We start from the raw sequence: 16,376 nt of genomic DNA, 5'->3' as shown, positions 1-16,376 counted from the left end.
ATAAATATAACACCACTGATAGATAAATAGAAAATAATTGGGTACTATTTACCAAATTATATGTGGTGTAAAATATATGTTTATAAAATTGACGTAATTCAAAATATTTGTTCAGTTCATATTTTATAAAATAAAAAAATATTTTACACACATTTTAAAATATCTTTAAATATTTTTTTAAGTATTTGTTTTTGTACTCAAATAGTTGTTTCACTCATTTGTTTGGCTGTACTAAATAAAATATGACGTAAGTGGTTTTTAATATATATAGAAATAGAACCAATTAAATTTTTTTATTCATAAGAAAATTGGTTAAAATAAAAGAATAGGTTTTGATTTTGAAACGCGTTATAACCGATGTGGTAGTCGCATTCCATATAAAATAATGTGTTATCGTTATGATTCCAAGCTTTATCGCGTTCAAAGCATAAATCCGCGACAGATAGTGGTGTCACGCGGTAACGCGCCCTACGTGTCTGACTGACACCAATATTCGTCCGTGAATGGAGGTACACTAAAACTAAAATACACTCAAACCGAGATACACTTTTATAACGTACGTGTATACTATATTAGGATTTCCCAACAGGATATTATACAATAATATTGTTTACACATAATAGCATTTTAAAGTGGAATTTGTTTGGCAAAAATGAATTTAACCGAAGTACCGTGTTGCCAATATGTATGAAAAACCAACGATGATATTTAATATATAAAGTTATGGATACCACCTACGAGTACAGATCATAATCATTTCATAAATAATGAACTTACTTTAAGCCTAAGGGTTTCATCTTAAGATTTTAACAATAAGAACAGATAATATTATGACCGAAAAATATTAATTAATAATACATGTTATCAATAAATATTTTTAACGCCTATTTTATTTGTAATAGGTACAGTAGGTACCTACATATGTTTTAGTTAAAAGTATATTACTTTAGTTTGTCGAAAGTTTCAATCTATTAAGTTTAGTTAAAACCAATATTATATTTTATAAAGTTTAAAATATTGGGCTTAAAGTTTTAGGTTAAAGTATTTGTATTTAAAATTACATTTTTAATAGCAATAATATACCAATATATTGTTTAATTTTTAACTGTCCACTAAATATAGGCCATAGGCGGTTTTATGTATTTTTTTATTTTTAATTTATTAATTTATGAACGCAATTTTAGTTTTACTACTGCTTGCTCCCAACCCCCCTCCCATGATTGACTCCAAATTACGCTACTGATACTGAATAGTATTAATAATAATATAATAACAATAAAAATGCGCTCAAAGTCTAGAATCGATTACCATTCGGTTCTAGCTGTACTGTACACTCGTGGGTATTCATGAGTGTAATATATTATAATATTATGATGATAATAATTTATGTTTTAAATCTGCATCAATGGCGGATGCAAAATAGTCCACTTAGAATGAATACATTCGAATTCAACACTACAAATAAACCGTTAGGGCTTAAGGGTGGAAACACAATGAATACATAAACGATATATTATTCCGTAGTGCCCAAAATGTCCATGTTTATATTATATATGAACGACAAATTGTATTACAACGATCGAGTACAAGGCAGTAACAAATATGTATTAGCCTGAAAAGTGTATAATAATATGTGTACCAATTATGCAGCGTTTGTATAGTAATATATGCTATGACGTAACATAATTTTACTATAAATGGTTTTCTTTCCATATTACATTACAGGTTTTAAATTCTCCTTCTAACTCATAATCAAATCAACAATAATATTATAATTTCTGTATTATTCCTTAATGTGTGGATAACTATATATTCTCGTTCCATTTCGATCGAATACGCGTGTACAATACGCCCTACAGATTATTGAAGATGAGAAAAAATCCAGTCTGTTATTAATAAGTTCTTATTTACTTTTATACTTTTAATCTACCTACATATTATATAATTATTCCATAGACCCGTCAAAAAACTTTAATATGGAACATATTAATATTATTCCGTTCAATGGCGTAAATTGTATTTCATGTTTGATGATGGCGCAAAGGAATGATGTTATAAATACTGCTGTAGCCTTGACTTCCTGGCTAGAACGTGGTTTAGATTTTCCAAAACGATAATTTTACGCCAGCAGGCATCACTGCATCAGATACGCGATGGTGATGCATATGTGCCTCATTTGCACTGACCAATATACGCCACTGACCCAGGTGGGATTCACGTAATCATTCAAATAAGACCGTCACCGGGGGTGATTCATTTGTAATCAACTAGACAGTGTTGCATAGGTTCTTAAATATATACATACAACAACCACAACATACGTATACAGGGTGTCACATCTGCCTGTCACGATAAGTTCCATAGACATAATTAAATGTATCATTTCAATGTGAAATTGTTTGATTTTCGCAATACGCTCGCACTTATGATTATCTATATTGTAATATTATTTTATAATAAATATGTGAGATTCCATGTACAAATGACCTGTTCATAATCTTTATCGTTATAAGATATAACGAAGCATCAAGAGGAAAACCCCAAGCCTTTGTGCATACCGATTGCCGATCACAAATTGCCAATAATATTATGTAAATATGGTATATATCTCATAATATAGGTACTTATATAGTCTTGCAGAGGTTTTTTTTTGGGGGGGGAAGGGGGTTGACTTCAGGGTATATCGTTATAAATTATTGTCGTTTATATTAAAAAAAAAAATATTATTATGGTTTCCTACAAAAATATACAGATTTTATGTAGCTTAAACTACTAGGTATAGTTCATTGAATTCCTTCAGAACTCAAATAAATAGATAAAAATATGTAATATATCAATAGGTATAGCCGTCATATATTGATGTATCGAAAATACCAAGTGTGGCAAACCTTCTTCTGGTCACAAGTAAAAATTTTGCAATCAATATTTAAAAAATAAAAAGTGTTTATGATGATCGAATATAATATGGAAAGAGTGATGATTATTAAAAAAAACAAATAAACATAAAATATAATATATAAGAAGATACATTTTTTGAACCATCTCTTTTTAAATTTGAACTAAACATCGTCAAATTGCAACTATCCCAATGTATTTTTTATTTGATCTATGCCCTTGTTTATTACTTAAGTACATATTTTATGCAAATATCCAACCCTTATAATTTGGCAATTAAATTCTCTGAAATAATAATGATAACATAATATAGATACAAGGCATATGCTTATATTAAGTACAACATGATAATCAGTGATTAGAAACTAAAAATTGTTTACACAAAGAATAATATAGTAATATTATAAATTTGACAATCTAAAATTAATGAAAATATTCGAAAAAAAATTGTTTAAATTAAGTTGTTGGACTATAATTTAGGGTCAAACATTTTACCCTCAAAACATCAATTTGGTTTAAGAATAGACAAGTATACTGACCAATCTAAAGTTTTGTAATGTATCTTAACTTGTATATATATATATATATATACCACCTTAGAAGAAAAAAGGTGTACTACGATTTATCTATAGATTTAACTAGTGTGCAGCTCAGAAAACTACAATCTACTTTTAAATAAAATTATCGACTCATTTAACACAATATGGATATCCGCTTCTGTATTCTTTCTAATCTTACATCCTACCTAAATAGTAGGAAACAAATGGTAAAAATTAATGATAATATTACTCATGAGTTAACAACAAAGTATCTACGGTAAAGCACAACGTTACATTCGGTTAGGTTGACTAAATTATATAAAATCACTTTATTTTAAAAAATCCAGTATACAATACGCTGATGACACTGCCCTATTTAGTATGTATACATATTTAGAATGAAGTTTTTAAAAATATTGAGATAGATATTCTAAAAACTATTGATAGTTGATTGCGTGCTAAAAGTTTATTTTTAAACTTTTAAAAATCCGTTATTATAATCCATCTCGTTCTGAGCTTTCATACGTATAATAATTATGTGCAATAACATTCAAACATGATGATAACCGTCATGATATTATATGCTTTACACTGTAAATCAGTCAATGATGTTAGAAACTTTAAATATCTTTGCATAAAAATGTCTTATGGTATGAAATGGAAAAATCAAATTACCTACATAATAAGCAGTACCTATAAGCTCAAAAACATAATTTAAACAGTAAGAAATTTACATGAAAATATATGTGAAATTCTACGTTTTAAAGGTATTAGAATACTTTACTTAGAACTTGTTGAACCTCAAATTTCGTACAGTTTAATAGGTTGGGGTTAGTCCAATGATATTTACTTGACTATAAACTTGTCAAAATACTCATCATTTCGAGATCGTAATTAAAAAAAGATCTTAGATAGGTATTCAACTGTAAAACTGCTTAAAGAGTTTAATATTTTGAACATCAAAAACTTATGTTATAAAATTAGTATTATATACACAAAAATGTAAATTTTTATCTCTTTTGAACTATTATGTTAATACAAAGTACGGAGTCACTAAACTTGGGTCAAAAAAAAAAAACTGGCTCTCAAAGGGTTTTTGGAACTCGGATCTACAATTCTAATTTAATTTTTATAATTATAAAGCTAACAATATACTATATGTCTATATACAATTATCGTTATTTAAAATACACATCTGGCGAAGGTAGTGACAATTAATATATTTAATATATTAATTTATTATATATTAATATAATATTAAATACGTGCATATGATATGTTCTGTATATATGAAACAATAAATTAAGTAAATAGTACTTAACTAAAATAGTTTTTTAGCCAAGAACATTTTCAGTACCGAAAAGTGGAATATAATATAAATATAGAGAGGTATACATATAATACTGACTAGGTACTGACTACCTACCTACTCAATTTTGTTATAGCATCTACGGTTAATTTTATAGAATAAGAAAACATTTTACTACTAGATTTACCAATCTACTGCAAAGTAATGAGACAAAGGGTCCACAACTATAAAGTTATAATATTAGAAAACTCATAACCTTTTAGCTGGAAAATAGTTTGAACGAATCGACAATAAAAACATAAAAATAAAGTATACGAAACTTGATTTTAAAGAGTAAACATTCCGAAACCAGCGAATCGGTAAATCGAAAACAGCACATCAATGTACATGCGTGGTTGCTCAACCTTGGATTTATGTGTGTACCGTGTACCTACCTTATAAATGCAAGTCAATTTTTTAAATTAAATTAATATCCTATTAAGTATATTGTTTATATAATTTTTTCGATCAGATATTTTATATTTACCGTTACGAAACCTATTGATTTATATCACGCTGTCATCCTTTCCAATGACTTCCAACAGTTTTGCACATATTATAGTGCCTACGTATGTGCTACATAATTTAAATTAAATGCGTAGGTAAAAATTTAATAATGAACAGTCAACTGATTAAATATTTTAATATTTATGCAGTATAATCGATAATAATTAAAGTGTACAGATAGAAGATTTTTCGTCTCTCTGATTTGGGCGTTTGCGTTTATCATGTAAAACAAAATAATCGGCAGTATAAGTGACAAATCGTACGAAAATAATGAGATTCAATTCATTCTTTACTCACTACACATTTCCTGAGTATAGATACATATACGTAATAAGGGTTTTTTTCCTGGGTAAATTAATCAAATATTATTAACAAAGACGTTGAGAAAGTTGTGCGATTTCAGGTGAATTTTCTATTTTTGATTTTTTTATAATTTTAGACTTCAATTAGAATTTGAATCATCCAATACCTATCATAATAATTTATTTATATCTAGTAAATTTTAAATCATTATACATTTTTAATGTAGGTGACAATAAGCATCAATTTATAGTCAAGATTTGTAATAGCAAAAGTCTTTCGTTTAAAACGTAATCACATATTTTTCCTCGTACATTTTCGAGTACAAATGATCACATGTAGGTACTTACTGTGTAATTTTTTTTTTATTTTATGTATAATATGATTTATTATTTATAGACGATTTAAATACACTCAATATCTAATACTACTGAACTAAGACAGGGACGGATCCAGTGGTGAGGGGGGGAGGTCTAGGGGCCCAGGTTCTCCCTCAAACATATTATTTCTCAAATTATTTTTATAATTCTACACGTCGTGATATCACTATATTTCAAATCACATATAATATAAGAATATAACAAATATATAATATATTAAAAAGGTGGATATAATATATAATATATATTATACACACCACGAATTAAAATATTTTAATTCGTGATACATATTAGTATATTACACACTTTGATTTGTATTTTGTACATATCATTTCAGAATAGTTACTTATTGCTTATTATCTTACTTTTTTGTGTTTACTATGATGTGTTCATAGGGAAGTTAAAGTAAACATTGACCAAATAATTGATAGATTTGGGAAAAGCGACAACGTAAAAAAACGTTTAGATTTTATTATTTAACGTACAACATTTATAAATTAAATAATCATTAATTTATTTATTACATTGATTACCTATGTCCTATATCTACCTATTATTATGACAACATTTTTAAATTATAAATAAAGTACCTATAAAAAAATTGCAGGGCTCCCCCAGATTTTTACTCTGGATCCGTGCCTGAACTAATAAAAGTTGGATAAAACACAATTGGGAAACATACCGTGGCTGTCCGTCATCTGTATTCATATAAAATCATAATATACTGCTGCTGCAGATATTCCGCGCACGGAAAAATCGATTAAACTGTTTACGTGTTAGACTTGAGTATACATGGTTGATATCATTGTGATAGGTATGCGTTTCGCATTTCGAATTCAAATGTTTGGACAACTTTTGCCGTTTTACCAACAAATATTATAAAATACCTCGCTGAGAGTTTAGTATATAGGTCGACTTCGCCGCGAAAACAGATCTACATACTACACATTACGCACCCATACATACGAATAATACGTGGCATTACATTGTGTATATGGCCATAAGCGAGCGAATATGTAAATAAGCCAAAGGCCGGTAAACATATATTCCATATAAACATTCAGCAATATAAGCGATGGACGAATGCACGCGTATACAGTTATACCTAATATTATACTCGTATGTAACTATTATTGAAATTGTCACTTGTCGATATTTGTATAAGATCCGATAATGTGCGCCTACGTGGATGCGTTATTGCGTTCGCAGATGCTGCAGTGGGCGACGACCGTCGTTTGAAAACCAAAAAAGTTACAACATCTTCTCGCCGTCTATAGCTAGGTAGTAAACTATAATAATAATAATAATAATAATAATTGAATGGCCGGCCGAAATATAGATTGAATATATTATAATATAATATTTTATAGTGATGCTCCGATTCGACTTGAACGAAGTTTTTCCGCCTCGTGGTTCATCCGCGGTGAATCGTCACTCGTCCCTGGACACATTTATGGCTATAACCGAGAAAGTTAATAATAGTACAACAGCGTTTAAAACAAATACGCCTGAAAGAAACTCTCTTTGGAAATTGTATTGCTTTTCTTTGCGAACAACCCTCTCGGCTCTCCGAGAAGACTCATCACAACCTACCTGTAAAATGGTACGTTATTTATAACATGGCATCGCATGAACTCGCGGGTGTATACTGTAATTTATTTTATTATTTTGTAGTTTAACCGAGTGTTTGTCGTTTTAAACTGTACGATAACAATGGTAATTGAATTTTGAAGTTGGTTTTTGCTGAATGGTATTTTATTCAACAAAAACGAGTGAGGACAATTACATAATAATATATTATACCTACAGTAAGTATTTTTCTTTATTCTTAACTCGACCTGCCATTGGTCGATCATCAGCTACACTTCGCCGTACAAACGATGGTAAGGACTCATGGAAGGTACAGCTATATATACGTCATATGTTATAGCAGGAAAATTTCGATTTTTTTTCGACTTGGTTGAAATACAACCAAAATGGCGTTGTGGTATAATATGTTCAGTATGGCAAATGAACGCAACTATCAACATAATATATAAATTAATAGAGTATAATACTTTAAATACATTATCTATCCATCATCCATCGCCCATCAGTGTCACGCATATCCGGGTGATTTAATTTTAAATCGTTAATTTTATTAATTTATTATATGGGATATTGTAATGGCTTCACAAATGTAAAATCACATGGATTTGAATTAAAATAAATATGTATTGATTTACGGGCGATTTCAGTCTGGTGGTTGAAAAGTCAAACTTTCTGAAATTTCAACCCTTCTTCCTCGAAGGATTGCAACGTCAATCACATTGCGATTAATAGATTGATATTTCGCGATAACGTGGGGCGTTTCTCAAAGGCATTTACACTGAATCTTACTTATATACTCACGCGACTGAGTGCAGTTTGTTTAGCAAAAATAATGAAAAAACACATAAACATCACAATAAAAATGTTTAATACATTAAATTATTAAAAAGGGATTAGCTATTAAAAATAATGATAAACGAGAAAATGTTGGTACACGTTAGTACGTATATACGAAAATGTTAAAACAATAATAATTAATCTTGTACAACACATGAATGTAACAACAGTATGTTTCAAAAACGCATCCAAAATATATTCATATTTGGATGTGTTATTGCATAACATATATTTAACAATTATAATCGAATTCAATTATTATGCACCCATCAAACATAAACAAACATTTTAGTTTTTACTAATATATATAGGTTAGGTATTCAATAGCGTCAAGAGGTTGTCCATGCGCGACTCTTAATATTATCCTACTGGTATAATGTACATAATAATTGTAACGAATATTTTTTCGAGTCTTGAAATAAACTTTAAAAGTAGAAGATTCAAAAAAAATATTTTGATACCATGTACCTATAATAGCAGTATATACGTACGTATGATATTATTTAATTTAATAACAAGTAATTACATTTTTAAAATAATTGTTTACAATAATATGCAGTTTTCCAAGAAACAACATACTTACTCAATATCTTTGATATAATATAATATTGTACATAAAACTTGTATAATATACCCAAAGTATATTTTTATTAAATATTAAAAAAATTATTTTCTACCTACTTATAATAAATAGCTATTACATAGGTACATGATATATTAAATTTGTTTAAACGAGAAACGTCCTCTCAACATTTGATTAACAAGCCAACTTAAATTAATACTTTTTGTTAAAGTACATAATATTGAAATTAAAAATGTAAACAATAAAATACAATTGAACATCACAAATTTGATTAAATTAATTTCTTATTGGTACAATAATCTTAATACTAATGATTTTTAGGGAATACTTAATATTAAATAAAAACAAATCATATAAACTTAGGTATTAGTCAAATTACTAAAGTAAAAATGAATATTATAACAATGCCGTTTTGTACAATGTATATAGTACCTACTTTAAGGATGTAGTTAATACCTTCACTTAAACGTAAATGATAATTATTTAAGAGAAATAATCGTACAATAGGTAATAGGTATAATAAATAGAAAAAAAAATAAAAAAAAAAATAATGATAATACAATATGAATAAATTTTAAATAGATTTGAAAAAAAAATGGTTTTGAGACCTAAATATCGCACGAGGCACGACTATAATACTAAGACCTAAATATCGCACGATGACGTTTTCGATAAAAAAAAAAAATCGATGATTATATAACGATTCGACTATACATGAGTTACAGTATTTTTGTACTTACACGCTACCTTATATAAATAATATATATTATAATATGATGGCGTTGAAGATCATTAAAGACAATTATAAAAGTTATTATGTTTTAAATACTATACGAATAGTGGGATAATAAAGAGCGAGAAAAAGAGATAAATTTAAAAATAGTTAACACTAATTACATTGAGCTTTAATCGAAATAAAAAGCTGCATGGCGAATCTTAAAAAAGAGTAATAATTATACATCTTATTCATTTAAAATAGAATATTGGCTCCGTTAAAACAACATTAAAACAAACAAGGATTGTTATGTTACTTCTTATGCACATTGCCGTTATATAATATTATATATTAATATATATGAGCACTCAATTTCCGTTAACCAAATCCAGCGACGACGAATATACAATACGATTCACCATCGACGCGTAAATGTATTAATTATTATAATATTATCATAACATTATTTATCAACATATATATATATATATTTATTAAAACGACCCTGATCCTAACCCAAAATGAAAAAAAATGAAAAAAAACGATAATGATTGTTCTTGATCAATCAATCAACAAGTGCTTGTGTGTGTGTGTGTGTGTGTGTGTGTGTGACGTAGAGACGATTCCACGAGAGCCGGTGTGGTGAGGTACGAGATTTTCGTTCTCGTTCTTTATGATAATAATAATAATAACAATAATAATATAATATATATATATATAAGGACATAAAAAAATGTAGTAAATATATATTTATAATAATTATTATCAAAAAAAAAAAATCGAATACCAATGAAATAGCTAAACCTATTGCGTGTTTAGACATTTTTTTTCATTTTTAAGTATAGAAAAGTCTCAAAAAAAAGCGTACAGATACTATATAATGCAGAATGTAGATTTTATATTGCAAAGAGCCGATATAACCTATATACTTCTTATATTATCCTATAAAGTACTCGTATATTGATATTTTTTGTGTGCGTGAAGTTATAATACTCTAACCCTGTGTAGAGATTAAGTCATCTAAGAAATATTTAAGAAATATGAAAAATGAAAGCGAGCAGAAAACCGGCAATATATGTTTAGCACCAACTTTTATACGACGTAAACGAATAAGTTTAAAACGAAAAAAAAATGAAAAACTTATCGTAAAAAGAAGACATAAATCTAAAATTATTATTTATTATTCAAAATACTGTGCGTGTTCTTAAATGCTGCTACTGGTTGTTTGTTTGCCGCTTCTGCCTTTGGTCTCATCCATCAATGACTTGATCCGGGCTCGGAGTCCGGACCACAGTCCCGTGGGTTCCATTCCCGTAGAGTTACTGTCAGCCAACGGATCGTACAGGACTTGGGCTCTGTGTGGCGGGATAAGTGGGTCTTTAAGACGGGCCAGATCAGTTTGCACGCTCGCCATTTTGTCCTTGAGCAGATTGTACGTGTGTAAGTCCAATCCGGACTTTCTGGCCTTCTTGTGCATGGTGATCAGATATTGGCGATCGCGAACATCTGGCATCAGGTACTCCTGCGAAACGGTTACGGTCATAGTTATTGAAAGAATAATAATATAAAAATATACACAAGCTTAGGTTAACTGAAAGTGTGTAGTCAGTTAATGCTCACAGATTAATGCACACCAACACAACCTACAAACAATGGTTAAGTTCACGCAAGTAATTTTATTTTATTGTAATTGATTCACAAGAATTTCAACTATTTAAAAATAATATATTTTGATATTAAATTTTTTTGAGAAGGTATATAATATAGTTTAGGCACTATTGACCTTACCCATTTTAGTTCACTAGAATTTTTTAAGATCTATAGAATCGGTCCTCCAGAATATAATTTCAAAAAACCAGCAGAATAGTAAATCGACTCGCGGAGGGATGGAGTCTCTGAAATTAAAAAAATCAACCGATTTTAGCGCATGAATTTAGGTCCCCGCGAAAAAATGCAGTATGCAGACAATTGGCCCCCGTCATAATTTATACACGGACAATTGGTCTCCGGCTTAAAAGTTAAATACAAAATATTTTACAAAAAAAAATTAAATACTTAAATATCATGGGAGAGTTCAGGTCACCTTCATTTAATTTGTTGTCAAAATGTTTAAATTTTAAAAGAAAAGAATAATCACATCATATAATATGTGGCTGAAAGGTATCTTTAAGACACCCGTCGATCATTTAAATTCCAAAATAATACAAATATAGTTTCATTTTTTAATAATAATTTGAATTTATTTAATAAATAATGCATTTTTTAAAAAGGCATTTATATCGAGCCCTAATCATTACAAAATGCTGCCTGAGATAGAATAATTATACCTACTCGTATACCTAGGTATTCAAAAAATATTGACCGGGGACCAATTGTCCATGTATAAAATTATGACGCGGACCGATTGTCCGTATACGGCATTTTTATGCGGGGACAAATTGTCCGGGGACCAATTGACTGTTTACCTAGCCACCTAGCGCATTTGCCACTAAAACTAAATGATTCAAATATATTTAAAGATACTATAAAAAAATTAAACTCGAAAAAAGTTAAAAAAACAAAAATTCAAGTTAATTAAATTTATAGGCGAATTTAGTGAAATTATATCTTTATATGTATGAATCCAAATTTTAATCTGTTCATTTTGTATAACATTTTTAAATAATTTAGAATAATCATTTGATGTTGGTGGAAGACGCGCTGAAATTGGTTGATTATTTTTTATTTCGGAGATCATTTCTCCCTCACCGTATAAGTCGGTCTACACTTCTGCCAATTTTATAATTGTATTCAGGAGGTCTGATTCAAAAGAGCATAGACCAATAAATCAAGTGAGCTAAAATGGATAAGGTCAAACCGTCAGTAGATTCTTGTATAATATAAGAATGTGTTTATATCACCTCTGCATTCTCATACAATGTAAACGAGGTTCTTGAAAAATTCATAAATATTACGTACTTGACAGGCGTGTGTGCTTAACCATCGAATTATATACTGCAGCTCGTGCAGGTACACGTTTATTATAAAATAATGTTGTACAAGAAATTATACAAAAAATATTATAAATTTACGCTTTCAACCCGTCAGCTGTTTTCGTAACGATCAGAACTCACGATATAATATAATACCTAAATAATGGCCTTTCGGGTCACTGCTGCAGCCGTCGCAAATGCCCATCTTCAAGGCGGGGTCCCCGGACACTAAATATATTTATTGCTGCATTAGCGTAAAATAAAACAATATGCGTATATTATGTACGCATAGACATTGTGCAATACGCCAATATACCTCGCGATAAAGTTTCTCCCGGTTATGAGCTTGCGACGTCCGAATATAGGTCCGCTAATAAATTTTAATCGTCTGCTACTCGAGAGCATAATAATATTGAGCATTATGGTGTATGTTCGTGTGTCCTTCGTTTCCAAAAACGAAATTACGCGAACGGAATGAACCCTCCTTTACGTGGTTCTGCAGAAATAAATCAAGCACAGAGCCGCCGGAATTAAAAACTGGTAGATCGAGGCGGGGTGGAGCGAGTCTGCAGAGCGATACGCGTTTTGTATTATAATATTATGAGAAGTAAAAAATTGTAATCGGAAATATAATACCCGAGCGTCTACCGCAGTAAGTGCCCAACAATATTATTTACCGACACCTTTTGCTGTCAACGTTAAATTTCATTTCTCCAACAACCCGGTAAATTACTTTTGAAGTTACTACTATATTTATATTATGGGCGGGGCATCAGACAGTCTGACCCACTGCAGCTTTAGCACGTACAATAACATTTTATATAATACATATTATATATTATAAACATATAGGAACGGTAAAAGAAAACAATAAATTACAAATTTAATAACGACCGTCAAATTTTTTTTTTTCATTTTTCCTCCCTGTCAACTATATGTATCTATCACTGTCGAATCAAATGTTTTGCGTCATTATTACCTTATTTAAGTATAATAGACTTAATTAAGCGCCACAACTTTGTACATAGGTAGGTCACGTACACGTGTACGAAAATATAATTCACCAGCGATGAAACAAGAAACAAGTATCAAAGGTCATATAAATTAGGCATATGCATATAATATAATACATTTATGAAAACACTATTTACGTTTTACCAAAATAATAATTATTATCTACGACACTCGAGGGTTCCTGTCTGCTACAAAAATAAAATAAATTTTGCACAACATTTTTATCATAATGATTTAAGTAAGTTATTATGTTAAATTCTTAAAAAAAACCGACACCAGTTAAATAGCGTAGTAAATATAAAAAGTAAGTTTTAGATACAATAAAACAATAATACGTATACCTACTATAAAATAATTAAACTTTTAAAATCCTTACTTTAATATTAATCAAATAGCAATTTATTAAAAAAAATTATCACTAAATCAATCAACGTGTTTACGTTTTACGAGTTTGACCTAAAAATTTAAGCTGCAGCCTAAGCAATCTAAAATGTATTTGATAATTAAAAGTTGATGATACAGGGCAGAATTAAAATTAACTATAGATTATTCGGGGGAGAATTAAAAAGCAGAGATATTAAAATATCATATTTTTTAATTAAAAAAATACATGAATATTTTTTTAGATAACATGGTGACAATATTAAACCATAACGATATTAAAATTAAAGTTTGAAATGGTTAAATTGTACAATGCATACCCTCGCAAAATGTCTATCATGTAATGATGAAAATATGGATAGGGTTTTGTCCTGTTTTAGTTTCAAGTCGTTAAACTACAAAAGGAACAATTGTTGCGGAACATGTAGCAGAATTTATACTTTGATGTTAATTGTTCCGTAAAAGATAACAGATGCACTTATTATTGTCTGAAAACATTAGATATTATTGGTTTGTGCAAAACGATATGAATTCATTACAAAGAAAGAATTTTTAGATAAAATAATATTTGTATTATATATTATATAGTATCTATCTACCTACTTTTGTGAGAAAAATAACTCGTATGCACATTTAAGTAAGACTCGAATAAAATAAATGTAAAATACATTACAATCGAGTATGAACAAATGATTTTTTGCCATAATTCAATGCATTTATCACAATAAAGTTGATTAATGGTTAATGTATTACTTTAAGTTATTTAAAACCATTTTTATCATACACAATTTTTTTCTTGTATATACTTCCACTGAATTATGTTAAAAAAGTGTGAACTTCTCTGCTGTATAATAGTCAATAGATACCTATAAAAGGGGTTACTGCAATGAGTGCAATGTACATGTATTTAATATTCAATGATATAAAACCATTGCTTACAATGTATTTATATTGGAATAAACGAAATTCAGTGAAATTATAGTTGAATACGAAGACAATTGGATTTAACGGGAATATAATATAACTTTAAAACTTTAAAACTGTAAAGTATACCTAATATTAGTAGTAGAAAGCGTATAATATATATATACATATAAATATATAACAGTTACTTTGCTAATATATTAACAAAATATGTATAGGAACATAGACATACAAAATATATCAAATGTTTAAGGGTTAGAGGATCAACGAGGTTGAGACAGAAAGATTACTGCCTGTAGTGGATTATAGTAATACACAAGATATCATGGAAGTGTACGTGCGGGGATCAATGAGACCAAGGCGGGAATGTTATAACCTGCAAAGAGCAATAATATGCTAGAAATAGTACCAACTGGATTTAGGAAAAAAATTATGAAAATTAATAATGATAACAGTCTTACCGAACATAGATTAAAAGCAATAGAAGCCATATTTTTATAATTGGGTCTATAATATATACAATATTATATAATTGTTATTACCTGTAATCTATTATATATTATGTCCTTATTATTGAAAATATTATCAATATTATAATATAGATAATATGAGGAAGTTCGAAGAGGAGGAATGCTGTCACAGAATTTAGAAGTATGAAGCAAAAACTATTCAGCGTTCGAAAGAACACTGTATAATCAATTTAATCAATTATTTTTATCTTATTCCCAGCTGCACCACATTCAAGATGTATGTTTAACTATTAAAGCACAACTAGTTAAAACCACGGACCCCTTATTGCTGTCAAAGATCATCAAGTTGAAATATTTTTGGCCAAAAACGAGTCAATGGTAAACGCAATATTTATTAAGGGCGAGGAAATAAAGGATTTAATATCAGAGTTGGCAACTGTGAAAAAGGATCCCAAAACGTTGATAATGAATGTTAAGGAAATAATAACTCAATAAACGTCCATAGGAAGTAATATATAACAATGAAATACATTCTTTATGCTTCTGTAAATACCTATTATATATACTATAAGTTATTCTTTCGTTTACGAAACCGGAATAACCAATTGTTAAGCACAAAGCACTAAAATCGTGGATCTAAATTCTCAAAGTAATATAATATACACTTATGTATAAAGTATAATAAACATAATTTCAAAAAACACATCGTAAAATCAATATATAGTCCTAGCTTCGCTCATAATCTAAAAAAGTACATATAAATTAAATCAAATTATAACCCTTAGTCACAAATAATAAATTAATGTATTATAAAATAAAAATATTATGGTAAATCGAATATTAGAAATAATATTATTATTATTATGATATTATTTTTAACAATTATTATTGTTTACAAAATGGTGATAATTTTTTTTTAAA

At 28.8% G+C, this 16,376-nt stretch overlaps 1 protein-coding gene across 1 annotated transcript in view; it reads right to left on the bottom strand.

Moving 5' to 3' along the window:
* Window positions 1-8,410: 8,410 nt before the first annotated feature.
* Window positions 8,411-16,376, bottom strand: part of MCU (mitochondrial calcium uniporter) — a 74,361-nt gene continuing 66,395 nt past the window's right edge. The window contains exon 6 of the mRNA XM_015518402.2: window positions 8,411-11,216. Coding sequence (XP_015373888.1) covers window positions 10,899-11,216 — 318 coding nt within the window. The 3' untranslated portion in view covers window positions 8,411-10,898. The remainder of the gene's footprint in view (window positions 11,217-16,376) is intronic.

This window comes from Diuraphis noxia, unplaced genomic scaffold, assembly GCF_037042655.1.
Source record: "Diuraphis noxia isolate RWA-SAM2 unplaced genomic scaffold, SU_Dnox_SAM2 contig0002, whole genome shotgun sequence".
Taxonomy (NCBI): domain Eukaryota; kingdom Metazoa; phylum Arthropoda; class Insecta; order Hemiptera; family Aphididae; genus Diuraphis; species Diuraphis noxia.
This window is presented reverse-complemented; position numbering and strand designations above follow the sequence as displayed.